This window comes from Pinus tabuliformis, chromosome Q (genome assembly GCF_031772625.1).
Source record: "Pinus tabuliformis cultivar Carrire ecotype Pingquan chromosome Q, CPIR1, whole genome shotgun sequence".
NCBI lineage: Eukaryota > Viridiplantae > Streptophyta > Pinopsida > Pinales > Pinaceae > Pinus > Pinus tabuliformis.
In genome coordinates, this window is record NC_142296.1 from 1,355,249,950 (window position 1) to 1,355,270,841 (window position 20,892).

The following is a 20,892-nucleotide window of genomic DNA, read 5'->3' on the forward strand; positions in this document are numbered from 1 at the left end:
TCCAGAAGTGCAGATTGGGTGTGGTTGCCTCTCTTAGTCAGGCCACAATTTTTGGCACGAAAACTGAGGCGATCTAACATCTGGTTTGACCGGTGTTGACTGCCCTAGTTTAGGGCTGCAGTTGACTTCAGAAATCTGCAAATTGACTGTACTTTTGGGGTTGTTCAAGGGCTGTTTCTTCAGGCTGTTCGAGGACAAGTTGACCAGAAATTGACCAAGCATTTTAGAGGTCAATTTCAGCTAGTTTGACCAAGTTTGACTGCGCTGATCTAGGGTTTGCTGCTACTGATATAAAATTACAGAATTCAGATTTTGTACTATTTCTCTTTGCTGAACTATTGAGGATAAAAGAAGATTTGATCAAAGGGTTTCCCCGCATTGGGGTTTGTCCCTGGCTAGTTGCCACATCTTGTGTCTCTTGTCTTGGCTTGTTTTCTGTTGATCATTTAATGTTCTATCTGCACTTTACTTAATGTATATGTGATTGGTAATCTGTGGCTAATAAGAAGAAAAATAAGTAAACTGCTCTAGGCATAGAACATACCTAATCTTAACATGGTATCGGAGCTGAGGTGAAGACAAAGCCCAAGCAAGAGCAAGAGCAATCACCGAAGAGAAGATTGGCAAGGCTATCCAAAGAAACCATGGGGTCCTCAACACACTTCCCTGCTGAAGACAAACTCTGAGAGAAGTCTGAATACCACAGATGGAAGATGTCTCTCGATCTAACATTAAAAGAGCAGGAAGTGTTGGACCATGTGAGAGGCGGAATTGTTGAACCTCCATCAAATGCATCCGCTACTGCTAGGAACAAATGGACCAAGGGAGAAGTCAAAGCAAGGAAGATCATCCGGGACTCTATCAAAAAGCGCTTGGTGGCCTATGTTTCCGAGCTGAACACCTGCAAGGAAATCTACGATAGACTGGTGAGTTTATTTAAAGTTAATGATGTAAATCAAGTCTTGTTTATTAGAAATAAGCTGAAGGAAATTAAGAAGGGTAAAGATGAGAGCATGCAAGCATATTTCTTAAAGATCACCGAGATCAGGAACGATCTCCTATCTATTCGGGAAGTAATTCTTGACAGGGAAATGACACTCACAACTCTTGGAAGACTGCCATCTAAATGGTATATATTCAAGACTACTCTCCTCAACAATAACGTAATTCTTGGATTTGAGGAATTAATGGCCACATGCATTCAAGAAGAAACAAGGATGGAAGAGCAAGAAATGCCCATACTTAAAGGTCATCCCTCTGCGTTTTCTTCTCATACTAAAAGAAGAAACAATTCTAGGGCTAAATTCAAAGGAAACGCTGGACCAAAGGGTGGAATAAAAGGACGATGTTACAATTGCAATAAAACGGGTCACTATGCAAGGGAGTGCCCTGATAAAAGGGACTCACACCGGGACGATGATCAAAATCCCTCTCTAGGCAATCAAAGGAATGGCAGGTAAAATGGCAGAGGTAAAAGAAGTGCCGGAAATTAAGGACGAGGACAACCGTTCAAGAAGGCAAGAAATTCCAGGAATGAATCTAACACTGTTAACAATAAGCAAGATGAATATTATCTACCAGCAACTCTATCTACTACTGCTCCCCCAGACTCGTTGGGAAATTGGCTTATTGATAGTGGTGCCTCAAGGCACTTCACTGGTTACAAAGAAGCTCTCTATAATTTGATAGAGAAGGAAACCAACTTGGAAATTGTTCCTAGAGATAATTCAAAATATCTCGTGAAAGGCGTAGGGAATGTCAATCTTCAATTGAACCAGGGAAATACAATCCATTTACAAGATGTATATGTACCTGATCTCAAAAAGAACCTGGTGTCCATTTCGGCTATGGAAGACAAAGGCTACAAGGTGACCTTCAGCGATGGCAAGGTACGTGTATGGAAAAACAATATTAAAGATGCTTTCACTCTTGGGTTTCGAGTTGATTCACTATATCAGTTCAGAGGAAGTCCGCTAGGTGTCATGTCTTGTGACACATCTCTTTAGTCCGAACTATGGCATCGAAGGTTTGCTCATCTTCATTATAAAGCTCTACCCGATGTAAGACAAATGGTGACAGGGATGCCCGAATTCCGAGTAAAGCAAGAAGGTGTATGTTCCGGGATGTGTCGAAGGAAAGCTCAAAAGGGGACCATTCCCCTCTAGCCAAAGCAAGACCTCCGATATATTATAGTTGGTTCACTCAGACATATCTGGTATGATGCCTGTGAACTCTTTGGGAGGATATTCATGTTACCTCACTTTTACAGATGACTATTCTCGCAAGACATGGATATACTTCTTGAAAAATAAGGTTGAAGTGTTCTCTTGGTTTCAACACTTCAAAGCCTTGATCGAGAATCAAACCGAAAAGAAGATCAAGATCTTAAGGATTGATAATGGGACTGAATATGAATCTAATGAGTTTCATGATTTTTGTTAAGAGGCTGGGATTAAGAGGGAGACTACTACACCATATACTCCTGAGCAGAATGGTGTGGTGGAAAGGAAGAACCGTACGATCATGGAAGCTGTGCGTGCTATGCTTCATGATCAAAGACTTCTGAAGTTTTTATGGGCTGAAGTTGCAAACACCTCCGTATATGTACAAAACCAATGCCCTCATCAAGCATTGGGTTCCAAGACTCCTGAAGAAATGTTCACCGGTAAGAAACCTGACGTCTCTCATTTTAGAATTTTTGGAAGCCCTTTATATTTTCATGTGCCGAAAGAGAAAAGGAATAAATTGGGTGCATTTGGAAAGAAAGGAATCTTCTTGGGTTTTGGTGAAAATACTAAGGGCTATAGAATCTATGTAGCTGGTCAAAGGGAAGTCGTGATTAGTCATGATGTCACATTTGAGGAAGATATGGCTCTTAGCAAGGTGGACAATCTTCCTACTTTGAGGAGCTCTCAAGAAGTTGACACCAGGGAACCGAAAGAAAAGGAAGATGAAACAATGCCCGATGTGGAAGAACCCATGGATCTTATTGATCCTCCTCCGCCTGAGCCTTCCTCTTTTAGGAAGAGGCCTTCATGGCTTAGGGGGACACTTGACGATGCTGAAGGACACACCACACCCCGAAGAACCTTCCGTGAAAGTAAGAAGCCGAACAGATATTAGGGATACTTGACCATCATGAGCACGATCATCCAAAATGAGCCTTCATCATTCACAGATTCCGTCAAGCATCAAGTATGGAAGGATGCTATGACTGAAGAATATGAGTCTATAATGAAGAATGATGTTTGGGATGTGGTCCCCAGACCCCAGGACAAAACAATTGTCACTTCTAAATGGCTTTATAAGATAAAGCATGCAGCTGATGGAAGTACGGAAAAGTGTAAGGCTCGTTTTGTCGCTCGTGGCTTCTCCAAGAAGGAAGGTATAGACTATGACGAGATATTTGCACCTGTTGCCTGATATACCACCATTTGCTCCATCATAGCCCTTGCTGCTATACAAGGATGGAACCTACCTCAGATGGATGTTAAGACCGCATTCTTACATGGTTCAATTAAAGAAGAGGTCTATGTGGAGCAACCCGAAATATTTGAGATTTATGATCGAAAATTTCAGGTGTGCAAGTTAAAGAAGGCCCTCTATGGGCTGAAGCAAGCACCCCGAGCATGATATGAAAGTATCGATAGCTACTTGATGAAGCTGAGATTCACTAGGAGTGAAGCTGACCCTAACCTCTACTTTAAGGTTGTAGATGACAAACCTCTCATACTGGTGCTGTATGTTGACGTTCTATTTCTAACAGGTGCAGACCCTTTCATTCACGAATGTAAGAGGGAGTTGGCTTCTGAGTTCGAGATGAAAGACCTAGGACTTATGCACTATTTCCTAGGATTGGAAGTCTGGCAGAAACCAGGGGAGATTTTCCTATCTCAAGGAAAATATGTGGTGAAGATAATGGAGAGATTCGACATGGTGGACTGCAAGCCCGTCACTACCCCGATGGAGCTGGACTTCAAGAAGTTAAGCGATAGTGCTGCTGGACCTGTTTTACGAAATGCTATCAAGTATCGTCAACTCGTCGGAGCATTAATGTTCTTGGTGAACTCCCATTCGGATATATGGTTTGCAGTCAACACATTGAGTCAATATATGGTTGAGCCTCACCACTCACATTGGGTTGGTGTCAAGAATATGTTGAGATATCTTCGTGGCATAATCACTCATGGGTTGAGATACACTGCCGGAGATGTGAGACTACTTGGGTATACTGATGCTGATTGGGCTGGCAGTGTGGTGGATCGAAAAAGCACTTTCGGGTGCTATTTCTCTTTGGGATCTGCCTCGATATCCTGGATGAGCAGGAAGTAGAAGTCAGTGGTTTTGAGCACCGTCGAGGTAGAGTACATTGCTGCTAGCATGGCCTCCTGTGAGGCAGTCTGGTTACGAAAGCTCTTCAGGGAGTTGTTTGGATTTACATTGGATACCATCGTGATCCTATGTGACAACCAGAGCAGGATTCGTTTATTAGAGAAGCCCATATTTCATGATCGCTCCAAGCATATCGATATCAAGTACCACTATATTTGAGATTTGGTGCAGCGGGGAGCTATAAGGCTCCAACATATTGGTACAGATGAACAGGTTGCCGACGTTTTGACAAAGCCCCTAGGAAAAGTCAAATTCCTGACTTTCCGAGAACGACTTGGTGTTGTTCAGAAACCCTCTAACGAGGGTCAAGTATGATGTACTGAGCTCTGGGAGCTCCAGGGGGTGTGGGGTACTTATTGGAGCAACATATGACCACAAGGTGACTCACCATCCCTTGTTGGTGCACTTTGTACAAGGTAAAAGGTTCAACCTTCTGCTGTGACACCCCGTGGCGACTATGGAATAGGATGATTAGTTCTCTTGTGGGCCATGATGTTTCGTTCTCCCTGGCGTCTATGGAACAGGATGATTAGTTCTCCTGTGGGCCTGGATGATGTGTTCTCCATGGCGGTTGTGGAACATGATGATTCGTTCTCCTGTAGGCCAGGATGATTAGTTCTCTGTGGCATCCACTGGATAGGATGATTCGCTCTCCTATGGACAGGATGATTAGTTCTCCTGTCGAGGCATCCTACCCATGCAGTCTGGGACTCATGGGAAGTACCTCTCATTTGATCAATGAGCAGAGAAATGAGGATATGGACCATAGTAGTACCGATGGACGCATCGTTGTATCTACCGTACTCCCTATGCTAGGATGGCCTTCATTGATCTGGGATCAATGATACTGGTCTGGGACTAGTGAGAGTGGTACCCACTATGACACTGACTTCGGGTTAGTAGAGGACTGGTCTGGGACCAGTGGTGCACACTCTGAGATTGACTTCGGGTCAGTGGAGGATGGTATGATACATCCTCGATCACTTCTTCTTCTTCATAGTTCGAGCAGAGTAGAACAGAGTAGAGCAGAGCATAGCAAGGCAGAGCAGGGCATAGCAAGGCAGAGCAGAGCAGGGGTCAAGCTATACAGGGCAGTGCAATTGATGGATGAATAGTAGCGACGATTAGACGAATTGCAGATGGAGTTCTCCCTAGTTGAGAGGGAGTGTTAAAATTGGCAACTAGGGCCAAACTCCATGAGGATCACCTTATTCGTGGCTAATAATATTTTATCTAGATTCCTTTCGTCTATAGGTGTAGGATTGATCTAAAGATCATTTGATTCCGATAAGTATTTATGGAGATATGAATTTATTTTGATTATGGACAAATTGTCAAGGTCGGCCAGCAAACTTATGTAGGCTCAGAAGCCAAACAGTCATGTCTATTCATCCTCAACGTTTTCATATAAATACAAGGAGCATTCTCCTCATTTAGACAATTCAATTCACTCATCTTCTCTCTCTCTCTCCTACACATAAAAGGATCCTCTCTCTCTCTCTCACACATGTAGCTGAAAGGAAGACGTCCTAGGGCAAGGAAGATGCATTAAGAAGGACGCTAGGGCAGCAGGTCATCTCTTTGATCAGTGTTGACCAAGCGTTGACCTTCCAGAAGTGCAGATTGGGCGTGGTTGCCTCTCTTAGGTAGGCCACAATTTTTGGCACGAAAACCGAGGTGATCTGACATTTGGTTTGACCGGTGTTGACTGCCCTAGTTTAGGGCTGCACTTGACTTCAGAAATCTGGAAATTCCCTGTACTTTTGGGGCTGTTCAAGGGCTATTTCTTCAGGCTGTTCGAGGACAAGTTGACCGGAAATTGACCAAGCATTTTAGAGGTCAATTTCAGCTAGTTTGACCATGTTTGACTTTGTTGATCTAGGGTTTGCTGCTGCTGATATAAAATTACAGAATTCAGATTTTGTACTATTTCTCTCTGCTGAACTATTGAAGATAAAAGAAGATTTGATCAAAGGGTTTCCTCGCATTGGGGTTTGTCCCTGGCTAGCGGCCACATCTTGTGTCTCTTGTCTTGGCTTGTTTTATGTTGATCATTCAATGTTCTATCTGTACTTTACTTAATGTATATGTGATTGCTAATCTGTGGCTAATAAGAAGAAAAATAAGTAAACTGCTATAGGCATAGAACATACCATAATTTAACAAGAAGGCCTGCCGCAAGCCCTTGGAGGGTTGCGGCTAGGGGAAAAGAGGGGAAAGGGAAGAGAGAGAGGAGGAGGAGAGAAGGGAGAGAAAAGGGAGGAGGATAGGCAGCAAAGGAGGGCCGAGGAGGGGAGGTCGAGACCTTAATGCCTCACGGCTAAGCAAGGGAGGGCAGGCCGAGAGGGCTAGGCCTCATGGCTAAGCCTATAAGGCCCTAAAATGCCCACGACAAGGGATGAAAAGGAGGCCGAGGTCCTCTAGGGCTTGTGGCTAGCCTTTGGGAGGCTTAAAACCTTGACGTCGAGGGAGAAGAGGATGACGCAGGGCCAAGAGAGGTTGGCGATGGGATTGGAGTGGGCAGATTCGGGTTTGAGAGCCCTAAAACTTGAAACCCCTACTTTGAAAAAAATTATTTGTTTCAGATCTTCAATTTTTCTGCAAAATTTTCAACGAATGGCCCTGCAAAAAAATTAGAGCCTAGATCTTACACTCAAGGGCCTAGATCTAGCGCTAATCTAGCTCTTCTCACTTGATCACACCTGCACAAACATAAATAAAAATACCCAAAACCCCAATATATACAAAAATTCAAAATTAAGTCAAACCCCAGAAACCCCAGTTGCAAAACCAAGATTAGAAAATAAATTACTCTACAAGTGTATTATCCAAATTATATTTACAAAATATACATGTAAAGTGCTTCGAAAATTTTTGAAATTTTATAAATCTCTAGTGGCTAAATGTATTTCGAAAGATAAATAATAAATCACAACCATAGTGAAGTTAGAAAACCATAAAAGTAATTAGTGTCCAAACATGGTTAGCATCTATCCAAAGTTTATGAACTTGGAGTCTAAGGGCTAGGGAACTTGCAAACACTATATATTTTTGAAGAAGTCTTTAGAACACCTAGTGAATCGGATCACCGAAGATAAGCCCACAACTTACCAATAGAATGTTCCTATCACGTACAATGAAATAACGATCAAGAAATATTTATAAAGCACAATATAGGAATGCCCGTACCCAACACGTACCATAAATCATCAGATCAGAGATACCATGAACTGCACCCCAAATTCTTTATTATGATTATTCCAACGTTCCTAGTGGGACAATAATTTACATTAGCTTTTTAGAGTTACATAAGCCAAAACTAGATGGTTTGAGACACAAATGACTCTCAATTTATAGATAAATCCTCCAAGTGGAAAAATAATAGCTAGTTGGCTTGACCTCTGTTAAAATAATCTCGATCTTCGAAAAATATTTGATCATCTTTTAATTTCCACTGTTGAAAATATTTATTTTTGAGGAATTTTCGAATTTCTCATTTAACCCATTTTTTATTAGCTCAAAATTAATTATTTTGAGCTAATTTCCTCAAAAATTGGTTTTGACTTATCCAGCGAAGTCCAAGGGTCCCACTTTTCTTGAATTTTCCAATATTCCCTTGGTGGGGGACTTCCAAAAATTAGTTTATTTGATACCTATGATTTTTTCCACTTGGAGAATTTAATTTCTCTAAGACTTTAAATTTGACTCTAATTAATTGATTTTCTGGCTTAAGATTTTTATTTTTATTTTTTTTGTGCCAAAAAATTAATTAATTGACACCTGAGGGGGTTAAATATTTTTTTCCGCCCTCTACTATTTTAGCCATGGTGTCTAAGTATGAGGGACCATGCACTACAATATTTTTTACATAAGATGATTACATTTTTAACCCTCAAAGTGGGAACACCTACTTGATATAGACCCTCAAATTACACACACAATTTTGTGACACAACATGATCTAGTTGACCAAGTGATTTGTAATAAAATAATTTAGCTGATTAACTTAAATTATTCTCAAATCACTTTTACATAAGACTTGACTAAAACACTAGGACTTACCTAAGACTTTGTCGACAAATTTCACCTTAGCTTTGGGGTGAGGTTGGAGGGAAAAACTCTACCAACCATTCGTGTTTAGAAACATAGATGAATCAGTGAGACAAAAAACCTCCTAGGATGAAATTTTCACCAAAATAATAGGCTTACCTAGGTTTTTACATATATACATAGTATTACTAGCATCATTTACATTACAAATTTGCAGAATGGGTTTACAATGACTCAATAAATCGATGTCTTGACAATCTCAATCCTTTGAAAAAATTGGTACGTTTGCTTCCTCGAAACTTTGACAAAAGTGAGTGCAACAAAACCATTATGAGTTGATGGAACATGTTTGTGGCCACCTACATTCATCTGGATCAAGGAGTGAATGCTCCAACATCAATTGATGTGAAGTGAGATAGTTAGCCGAGTTGATAAATAAACCAGTGAATCTACAACACAGTCAAGAAATAAAAATAGAGTAACCTTGGCTTAGCTATGCATTACTATGGCACAAAGATGGTATTAGTGAATACACTTACAGATTTGTATAAGAGTGAGAGGCATGATCATGTTTTACCTCGTTCTTTCAATAAGAAAATTTAAAATTATAAACAAATAAAATTAAATATGCAAATATCTATACAAAACAAAAAAAAAATATCAATCTTCTCTTTTGGATGCTTCATTTCTTGAGTTGCAACCTTATCCTTAGGCTACATGCTCCTCAAGCATTGAGTTTCCTTGGGATGCATGCTTCCCCTGATTAGTTATGTGTGCTTCCATCTCAAGCTCTACCCTCATCATTCATTTATAGTCCTCCAAGGATCATTTACTATATTTGAGAGCCAAGTAGTGGCTTTGCTCACTCCCCAACAAGATTTATCGAGATGTGGGTCTAACATGATTGCAAGTAGAAGAATTTAAGAAAGCTAGGGAGTAGGAGATGGTTGCTAAAAAAGCAAGCAAATGTATTATAGTTCATTCAAAGTTGTTCTCTGTGTCTTCTCCCTCTATAGTTTGTTGACAACTTATGTGAAATTCATAGTTAAGCAAGGAGGTCTCCCTATACCACACAATTCTTCATATATTTATTCTTCTTCAAACAAGGTTTCACTCAACTCCTTGGTCGCATGCACCTCAACTATGAATAGAAACAAGTTCAAGCCTTTTGAGTACAACACTACTTGTGTAGTTCCTCTTTCTCATGTTCCTTCTACACCAATGCTTCTCCTTCTTGACTTTTAATGTGCTTCTATTGATTATGCTCTAAAGTAGAGATGCTATATAATGATTTTTTGCCACTCAATCAAGCTCTCCTTTTTTAACAGGATTACGAGTCTATACCATGATTGTAATTACACAAAATAACAATATGAATACTCATATACAAGGATAGAAACCCAAGACAGAGAACAAGCATTCAAGTATAAAGGAGATTATTTCAATGTACATATATGTTGGTCTATATAGAGTACAAAACTGTGGGACAATGCTCGAGTCTTCCCTCAAGAAGCTTAAGCTTCATGATGGTTAAGCCTCGATCAAGTTTGACTAAGTATTCAATAAAATACAACAGAATAAGTGATCAATTTTGATCAAGTCATCAAAAAGTAGAAAGGATAAAGTACCAAAGTACAAAATACATACAGTGCAAAAGTATACTAGAATGCAATTATTATGCTTATTCACTGGACTAAGTCCCATCATTGTAGCAAGGCTCCAATCTCATTGGCAAGCTAAAACCTTCAAAGATAACAAGTAAAAATGGTGAAAATTAAAGATAGAATTGTTCTCCAGGTTTTTCCATTGAACTCATTGACTTTGCATGTACTTAGTGAGAATTGAATAGACTTGTTGAGTCTTAACTTTTACTTGGCAAGTTTGGTCACTTGTCTTCGCAAATGATTGAGGTGAACTAACTACTTGTTGAAACTCACTAAGTTCTAATAAGTTGTGTTGCTATGGTTTATATAAGTAACACTCAATTTTTTTCTTATTACCTCTTTCGACCATATACTGTTAGCACTTAATAGAAGTAGACGAAAATAAAGGATAGGCATATAGATACAGTAGATATTATCCTTTAAAAAGGGATATGATACACTATAAATAATGACTAACAATAGGCTTTCTATTTGAGGTAGCATTATTGACTCCTCTATTTCTTTGGGAAGGGGTTCAACCTTGGATGATAGGATGAATGGATCTTATACATTAGGAATTACTCGAGCGCCACTCTATATTGTGTGAGTTACTTCCATAGTTGTAGGCACTTTTCTAATTGATATAATTGGATATATTATAACAAACAAGATTTATAATCTTGTGACATTTTGATCTTATAACAACTTATTTGTTTAAACATTCTTTAAATTCTTTGTGATGATGATTTAACTTGAATAGCTTAAGCACTCCATTGAGATGTTGTGCATTATATAAACTTAGAAATAGTCTCAATGACTGCTCTTTGGTCATTCGTGCACATAAATATGTACTTTCTCTTGCCAATATGATTTCCATATTTTCCTTCTTGTTTGTGGTATGCTAAAATGCCGATGTATGGATATCTCAAGATTGTATATATTTGTCTAACATGTGTCAAGTTTTTTCATCCATGGCTATTTAGGGTTGATGATTTAACCACATGTAGTTGGCAGGTTTTAGTTGTAAAGTGGTTGAGACAAATGGCCCAAGACATGCTCAAGCGTTGGTTTCCTCGTTCAATTTCGATTCTTGTCCTGATGGTGAGCTAAATTTTCCCTCTAGTTGAGAATATTGTTTTTTGTTGCTTCAAATACAATTGTTGGTACTCAAAAGTTGAAATTTAGTTCGAAGCAAATGTAATCACTTTTCTAGAATAATTTTCTTTCATATGAAATCTTCATTTTAGCTCGCAATGTAACATCAATTTGGGGAATTTGGGATTCTATAGGAAAAATGGATGAGTAATTGTGATAGGTCATTTCTTTATTAAATGGGAACCCTTTTTTTGATAGACAATAAGCCTGAAAGTAACTCGACCCACCCTCCCACACTTGAGTAAAGAATCACACGTTTCATAATGTTAATAATCACTTGAAGACTACAGATATATCAATAGGCACATCTAATTAATTGTAACATCCCTTGCTTTGCCCCTATTTATGTAATATGAGATTATGAATGTGCCAGCATGGACAACCATGGTTGGCTAATACGTTGACTAAGCATTTAATTTTTTTTTTTTTTTTAAATTAATCAATTGACGAATGAAGGATGGGTTGCCTTACGAATCCACAACCTGAGGGAAAATTTGCTTGCTTGCGTACCTTGGAAGCCATAACCAACCAAATTAAATCACTGACTCACCAGTGGCTGTCCAGTCGCACAGTCTGACAGATTTTGGTAAGAGATTCGATTTGGGTAGTGAGGGGCATAGGATGATGCCCATTCCCCCTTGTGGATCGAAGAGCCAAAGGAGTGCTTTCTCAGATACACAAGGAGGTAGTGAGGAAACATATATATATATATATATATATATATGCACAATAAGAGAAACAAAGTTTGTTCATCAATTGATCTTTTTGATCCTGGGTTGGTTGCTGGTCATGTGCGTGAGCCTTCTCTCTTAATCTCTCTCACTGGAGAACATAGGTTGTTCAAAGATGAGCGTGGAGCAATGAATGTAGAGGACAAACCACCTTGGAGCTGATTGTTGGGCCTTGGGTCTTGTTGACCACACTTTGTCAACAGTCCAAGGAAGTAGAGTACAAGGAAGTGGAGCAAAATTTTCAAAGATCAAAGCTAGATTACACGAAACGAGGAAACGGGTACGAGTTTTCGAAACGGGAAGCGGTACGAAACGCGACCTCCCTAAATTTTGGAACGGGGAAACGCGATATATATATATATATATATGTGCAATCATAAAGCATAAATGATACATTATAATTTATTACACTTAAACATTAAGATTTAATTTACATCACATTTACTCATGAATGATCACATACTGAAAATAAAAATATCAGAATATCCAAAAGCAACCTTTATTATATATCCAAATCTCAAAATTAACCTTTATTTATATTAATATATGAGGCTGCAAGTACAATAAAGACTATAAGGTTGCAAGAGAGAGATCCAAATCAGGATTTTCTGCATCCACATCCCATTCTTTAGAAGGACCACTGTTGTATTGGGAGTTTCCTCCTACATAGTCGAACGACCTTAGTGCTCTTGATTAAATACAAGTTTCATACCCTAGTACCTTACATGATCTTGATTATTGGGAGTTTCCCCTGCATAGAGGGCTTGGTTCTTTTGATTAAATACAAGTTCCATACCCTAGTACATGATAAAATCCAATGGAAACATTGCAATCCCCCCAATCCTGAAATCCTGAAAAACAGATAAGTCTGCTAGATTTTGAGTGAGATCGAAAATTCTACTTTCTCCATATGAAATCCAATGAGGGCGAAACCACTCTCAAACATCTTGAGTCATTTCATGGTAATGTTAAAAATTTAAGTAAAAGGATGAAAATGAAAAATAAAGGAGAATATCACTTTTACTTTAAGAATTTAACATTACCATGAATTACATATGCCTCAAACTTCCTGATGAACTGCATATCAACACTAGGGCAAAAATTCACTTTTATAACTTTAGACACGCATCTAAAAACAACTAGAAGTCACTAACATACTCTAAAAATAAATTAAAAAACAAATTAAAAAAAAAAATTAAAAAACACAAGTTAATGAGGAAACGTGGGTCGTACGGCCGTGAAACGCGTTTCCGGCCGTACTGGCCACGTTTCCGTTTCGGGAAACGTGGCAGTACAGCCCGAAACGCGTTTCACAGCCGTACCAAACGTGTTTCCGCGTTTCGTACCAGTTTCCGTACGAAAACGAACCTCTGTACCACGTTTCCTGCAATATAGGATCAAAGTCATCAAGCAGCATGATTATATCATTGTAAACCCAATTCCCCCTCGTGGATCAAAGAGCCAAAGGATTGCTTTCTCAGATACACAAGGAGGCGGTGAGGAAATATATATATATATATATATATATATATATATATATATATAGATATATGCACAATAAGAGAAACAAAGGTTGTTCATCAATTGATATTTTTGGTCCTAGGTTGGTTGCTGGTCATGTGCGTGAGCCTTCTCTCTTAATCTCTCTCACTGGAGAACATAGGTTGTTCAAAGATGAGCGTGGAGCAATGAATGCAGAGGATAAACCACCTTGGAGTTGATTGTGGAGCCTTGGGTCTTGTTGACCACACTTTGTCAATAGTCTAAGGAAGCAGAGTACAAGGAAGTGGAGCAAAATTTTTAATGGTCAAAGTCATCAGGCAGCATGATTATATCATTGTAAACCCAATTTCTGCAATGTCTATTGTAAATGATGTTAGTATGACCATTTAATTATGTAACAACACCTAGGTAAGCCTTTGATTTTAGCAAAGGATTTCATCCTAGGAAGCTTTTTAACCTCTCCGAATTATGTGTGTTTGTAAACACACCTAATTGGCAGAGTTTTTCTTCCAACTTAAAACCCCAAAGCTAGGGTGGGATTCGCCGACAAGGTCTTAGGTGAGTCCTAGTGTTATATCGAGTCTATTGTAAAGTGTGTTTGGGAACAATTTAGTGCATGTCCCTCGCAGTCAGACACCATGGCTAAATTTTTTTATTACAAGCATACTTGGTTTCATACTAGATTGAATTGTGTCGCAAAATTGGGTAATGTCTTGAAAGTTTGGTATAAATCTCTATTTCCCATTATAAGGGTTGATATTGTAATTATCTTGATGAAAAAATATTTTAGTGTATGGTCTCTCGCAGTCAGACACCATGGATAAAATATTTGAGGGTGGAAAAATTATGAATCCCCTCTAGAGTTAATTAATTAATTTTTCTGGCTAAATTAAATTAAAAAACTAAGCTAGAAAATTAATTAATTTTGAGTCAAAAATTAATTATAGAGATTACTTTCTCTCCAAGTGGAAAATAATAAAAAATTCGTGGGTCAAAAAGAAGTCAATTTTTGGAGGTTCCCCACCAAGGTAAAAATGGATATTTTAAGAAAATTTGGGCCCTTGGACCTTGGTGGTTAGGTCAAAGTTATTTTTTAAAGGAAATTATTCTAAAATATTAATTTTTGGATTAATAAAAGAAATGTTTTTAAGAGAAATTCGAATTTTTCCTCAAAATTAAAAATTCGTCAGTGGAGATTAAAATATGATCAAGTTATTTTCAACAATCAAGATTATTTTGACGAGAATCAAGCCAACTAGCCGTTATTTTACACTTGGAGGGGTTTCTCTATATAAAGAAACCATTTAGCCTCTATTGTCAGGATGATCTTTGGATGGGAAAAGTTTTGTAACATTGGTATTGAGTTGTTGCTCTGTTGGGAACATTTTTTTATCATAATAGAAAGACTTTGGGGTTGAGTTCATGGTGTTCTTCAATCTGCTGATCTGTGGTATGTGTTAGCTAGGTGTTATCCTATATTGTGCTAAATAAACTTTTAAATTGTTATTTCATTTGTCGGTGATCAGAACATTCTATTGGTACGAATTATCTTAGGTGATCTGATTCACTATATGATCTAAAATTTTTATCTTTAGAAAATTATAGAGATTTACAGGTACGCTAACCTTTGGGCTCCAAGTTCACAAACTATGGGGAAGAGTCGACTTTGTTTGGGCTCTAAGATTTCGTTGTGGTAAATTATTTTGCAGAAGGGTTTTGGCCAATCTATCTTTCAAAATTATTCATTCATTGTCATTTATTTAAAAAATATTATTTGATCTTTGGGCTAAAAAGAATTAATATGCTAATGAGAGCTTGTAATTTGATTTTGTAAATATTGTACATTTGTAAATATTTTGTAAATTATTTTTCTAACCCTTATTTTGCAGCACTTGGGTATTTGGGGTTTTATAATTTTGTATATATATTCGGGGTTTGGAATTATTTTATTCATTTGTGCATGTGATAGCTCAAGTGTTTGAAGCAACAATTTTTTTTTGGGCCACTCATCCAAGCAAGGAGGGATGATCTAGGCCCTTGATGTAATGACCCACTTATAACTATAAATAAAATACAAGTATTAGCATACATACGAGACCTCCATACGATAGCTACGTATGCATGGACCCGCATGTATCGCACTATATATATGATAAATCCTTAAACTAACAGAAAATGTTAATTTTAATTTACAAATTAAAATTTAAAATTTAAAATTAATAAAATAATAAAATAAATTAATTAAAATTATAAATTAAATTAATTCATTAAAATAATAAATAAACTTTATCAAATCAAAGCTCCATATTCGAATAAAATCAATAAAAATCAAATAAGATTTGGTTTTATAAAAATTACACGTATCAAAATAATGACACGGAGATGGGAGGAAGGCAGTGGACGGGGAGTTAAAAGGAGGAAGGAAATATTGAGAAGAGAGAGGAGGAAAAACAAAGAAAATTTTCAATTTTAACACAGAGATACAGACACTCTAGAGTTTTGAGTTTTGATTGTACTGGAGTTTTTGGGCATGAGGGATCAAACTGCCTCAATTGGAAAGCATTCTGAAACTGTGTACCTAGGTTGTACTCAGTTCGACATGGTGGTTTTTTGGCTGTTTTGGTAACACAGCCGAATTGCAGCAAAGTAGACAAATTTTCAGCAAAGTAGATAGCTGGACAAGAATTGCAGCAGAGTAGACAGATTGCCAGCAAAGCAGAAAGGTTGGTATTCATTAAATTAATTTATTTTAAATTCTGTATTTAAAATCTCATGTTCTGCTATTTTGAAATTAACTTGAGATTAAGGGTCCTACATTCTGGTATTAGAGCTTAGTTCAAACTCTCGGACCTGTTAAGTCTGTTAAGATTTACAGATTTAAATTTGCTAAGATAAGGTTACAGTTGAATTCAATTTTTTTTTTTGCTGAACTCTTGAGTGATGAATAGACAAATAGAAAGGTTTTACACTGGCTGAAGCAAAGGTACATCCAAGCTCAGAAAATAAGAGAGTCTCTAATGAATAAGCCATAGTGTTATATCGAATAAGCCATAGTATTATATCAAGTCTTCTGTATGCAACTTAAATATATATATATATATATATATATATATATATATATATATATATATATAAAATACATTGATGAGGATTTTAAAGATGATTTCCTTAGAGAACAAGCCAACTTTGGCACGATGATTTACATCTGCAACGATATATTTGCACCTGCATTACGGTCATTATGGGAAGTGACCAGAGTGTGTACATTTGTACAATTGAGCGCTAGCCGAAGTAGTAAACCCTTACGCACTTGTCTTAATTCCTTTCTTTTGGGTAAATTTGTTTAAACCCTTGCTGAACTGGTTTATGCCCACGGCTGCCATACCTAGTGTCAATGGCAATAAGTTACAAGTTGAAATTGCAGATAGTCAATAAAATATATACACATATATAAATAAATGCTGTGATTTTTTTTTATAAATTCATACTTTCTATTCAAGGAAATTTGCATTAGCTGTCTTCATTATTCTGTCTTTCCCATGCCTCTTTACTCATCTGTAGCTGTTCCATTATCAAATTCGAACTCGATGTATCGAGCCACAAATGTATAAATAGCGTGATTCGTTACCTTGACCTCCGCCAGCAGAAAAATGGATTGAGCAGAGAGAATGGTTTGTAGCCACACAATAAATATCAGCGACAAAGCTACAGACCTCCATGCGCTAAAAATGCCATGATCCTTACTCACCCTTTCTCAATAGTTTGATGCGTGAGAACCCATTTCGTGAGTGGCACTTGGTGTCATATGATATTGTTTGACGTATGTCAACCACCAGCGGAGTTTGAACATATAACCTCTTGGTTATAAGATGGACGCTCCACCACAACGTAAATTAATATATGTGTAGTTAAATGTATCGATATATTATTATTGCTTAATTTTAAATTTTAAATTTAAATTTATATTTTGGAAATCTAGCTATGATAATAGATTTTGTTAAATCAAAAGTTCTGGAAACGACGCAATGGAATTCAAAACTTGCACCACCGCATAACCAAATGACTACCGTCACACCATGAATGTGGAAATTATTCATTTTAATTTAGAAAAATTTGTTTATAAGTCTGTAGGGAAAATAACCAAGTTTGGGGGCTTGCGGAGTTTGAACCCATGACCCTCGCCAACCAGATACCAACGATTGGGAATCCTAGTTGGCACACGTGAAGTTCGAACTACGGATCTACCACAATATAGCTTAGAACTCCACCTCAACGCCACCACTTAGACGAAACATTTATAATATATTTATTAAATATTGCTTTTCTTAGACATATATAAAGGGTTAATGTAAGAATCATCGGGTTTAGGTTTTCAGGTTTTTTTTGGGTATTCTCCCCCTTGTTTCGAACGCATGATGTATGTTAGGTTAGTGCCCAAATCACCAGGATATACCTTTAGTATTTAACATATATAAAGGGTTATATAAGTAATATGATGATAGCTTCACCGCAGAGGCAGAGAACGTATCAACCAATAACTTATCGTTATATAAGTTTTCCGCAAATATTAAATGCTCAAAGTATATAAATTAACATAACCATAGTTCCAGTGATATGATCGATGCATTATAGCATTTGGTAGGGACCACTGTTTATTTACACATTATATATACTATTATATATATATACAAATGATAGGTCTATCACTCATCACTACAGTAATACTAATTTTATAATCGTAGCCGGAATGGAATTATAATCTGGAATGAAGCAAATCCGTGTCTAAAGGCTTTTAAAATTTATTAACCTATGCTAAAGTTAAAACACCTAGTCGATGGCTCTCGTAAATTCCTATGACATAATTAGCGTAGGTGATAAATCATATACTCCACGAATTTAATTGGAAATTCTCTTATTACATCAAACACAACCATGAAAATATATTATAAATACGTAATGTATAAGAATATTAAAACCATTACATGTCCTCATATGAAAGATTAGTATTTCGGGGTTAGGGTCGAACCCATTACAGCTGAAGTAATTTGCGAGTTTATAATATTATTGTTGAAATTAGTCTTTCCCCACACTGTTTGGAAAGGTCTCAAGAATATGTTCATAGTGAAATAATAAGATAGATGCCTAGAGGAGAACCAACATTTTAGGTTTCGTACCATAACTTTATAAAATCAATAAATGATAATTAATGTAATATATGATTTTATAATAATTATAGAAGTCCTCCAAACAATCAAACTTGCTCAATTTAACATATCAAGTCATGGAAGGAGCCTACAAGGGGTACATTTATATATATTATATTGAGACCTTATATAATATGAAGATTTTATTAAAATAAATTCTAAATATATATTATATATATATATATATATATTAATATGATTTAAGATATTAGTTTTGAGCATTATGTCCCAGCTATGAGGAAAAAGGAAAATTATTCCTGTTCAACTCATTTATCTTTGTAAATATTTTATAACATAATTAGGTAAATTGCGAAATAAAAATTGTGATCTATAAAGACTCATGCATCTTACTAAGAATTATTAGGCATTAGGATAGAATACCCTGCATTAGGACAACGAGGTCGCGAGACCACCCTCCTTGACCTCGGTACCAGTAAGACCTGCCTAGCAGGTAAAAATAGCAAAAATAACTATACCCGTTTGTAAACTTAAAATTGCAAAATTATATGTTAAATATGAAAGTATACTTCAAAATTTTTACAATTTTATTATGTATACGGGAAACACTACGATGGTAAGGACATATTAGTGACGGCGACGTGATCGGGCAGCAACCCCGTCATTAACACCACCACCGTCGTCATCACCATCTTCATTACTACCACCATCACCGTCTCCATCGAGACCATCATCAACACCAATCGCTCCAGCACCGGAGTTGACCGTGATAATGCACTCATTAGAAGCCTTATTGGAAACATTAAAAGGGTCGACAATGGCTAAGACCAAAGAAGAGCAACCTCAACCCATAGAAACCAATTCAGCGGAACCAAAAAATTCTAAGTATAAAAGATCAAAGGAAGATATTTCTAGGGAGTTACAGAAAATTAAACTCCCAAAATTTTCTGGAGGATGAGCTGGAGAACGTGCTGAGGCATGGTTAGAAGGAATGAACAAATGTTTTAAACTAAGAGAGTATTCTTCTTCTTCAAAAACAAAAATTTTTGTATTTCAATTAAAGGAAAGTGCCTTGATTTGGTGGAGAAATCTGGAAAAACAATTACACCTCACAACGGATAATGTCCCTTGGGAATTGTTCGAGGAAAGATTCCACGCTAAGTATTTACCTCCTTATTTTCAAGAACAACAAGCCAAGGCCTTTCATACATTAATTCAAGGTAATAAAACAGTGGAAGAATATGAAATAAGGTTTATGGAGCTTGTGAAATACATTCACTACCTAGATTATGATGAACGTCAAGCTGAACGCTTCATATTTGGGTTAAACCCTCGCATCAGGGCCTTGGTTAGGATGTGGAAGCCATCATCAGTAGCCGAGGCGGTAGAATGTGGCCACTATGCAGAAGAACATCTAGGAATCAAAAAGGATGTCGGGCCAGCAAAACCTCTACAATCAGGGTTTTCAGGAAAGACTCCCCGAAATTTCTTCAGGGGAAGTAGCTCAAGACCACCTTATGGTAATAGATTTACCCCAAGAAGTGTAGGAGCAAGAGCTCCCATGGCAGTTAATACTATAGCCACTGAATCATCAAACACAAGTCCATGGAAATCTCGTGGAACTGCTAATAGAGGAAGAAATTCGAGAGGAAGCAGCATGAGAGGGCAAAGCTTTTCATCTAGAAATTCACATTATGATTGATTCGAATTGGATCCATGAAAAATAATCAAAGTGCCATGACTGTATCAAATCGGGACAGACTTCGAATTTATGGATAAAGAGCGATCAGGAAAACCTTTGGACGGTGGCAGTTTGCAGCCAGCAAGGAACGACGAGGACCTCGGTCAAAGCGCGCTGACCGAGGCCCATGGAGACTGCGCAAGAGGCAAAACTGGCACTTGGGAAGCCTAGATCGGGAAACGGAGGGCATTTCTGATGCGCGATTAGCTGGGCAAAACCCCTCGAGAAGGAAAAAGCCTCGAAGCGCTCGATCGCATGGAAGCCGGGAAACCATGGGGAAGGCGCTAAGGTGAAAGGCGGGACCCGCGCTCCAAAACCGATGGTATATTGGGGGCATCCTTGGGCGGTAAGCGGATTTGGAGAAAAACGAGCGATTCCATTCAGCGCCCGACGCGTGTCTGGCGGATGAGAGAGAAAACCGCCGCTCATCGCGCGCTAACGGTCGAGCAAGTCAACCGTGCGAAATGAGCAAATGTCGTAGGATCTGGGGGCTCCAGATCTGACGGTGGAGATTGC

At 37.8% G+C, this 20,892-nt stretch overlaps 1 protein-coding gene across 2 annotated transcripts in view; it reads left to right on the plus strand.

The window, feature by feature from the left end:
• The window catches only part of LOC149224944 (sphingoid long-chain bases kinase 1-like), a 381,298-nt gene that overhangs the window by 95,274 nt on the left and 265,132 nt on the right, over positions 1-20,892 (plus strand). For both annotated transcript variants that reach the window (XM_089386350.1, XM_089386351.1), the window contains one exon: positions 11,092-11,185. In XM_089386350.1, coding sequence (XP_089242476.1) covers positions 11,092-11,185 — 94 coding nt within the window. The remainder of the gene's footprint in view (positions 1-11,091; positions 11,186-20,892) is intronic.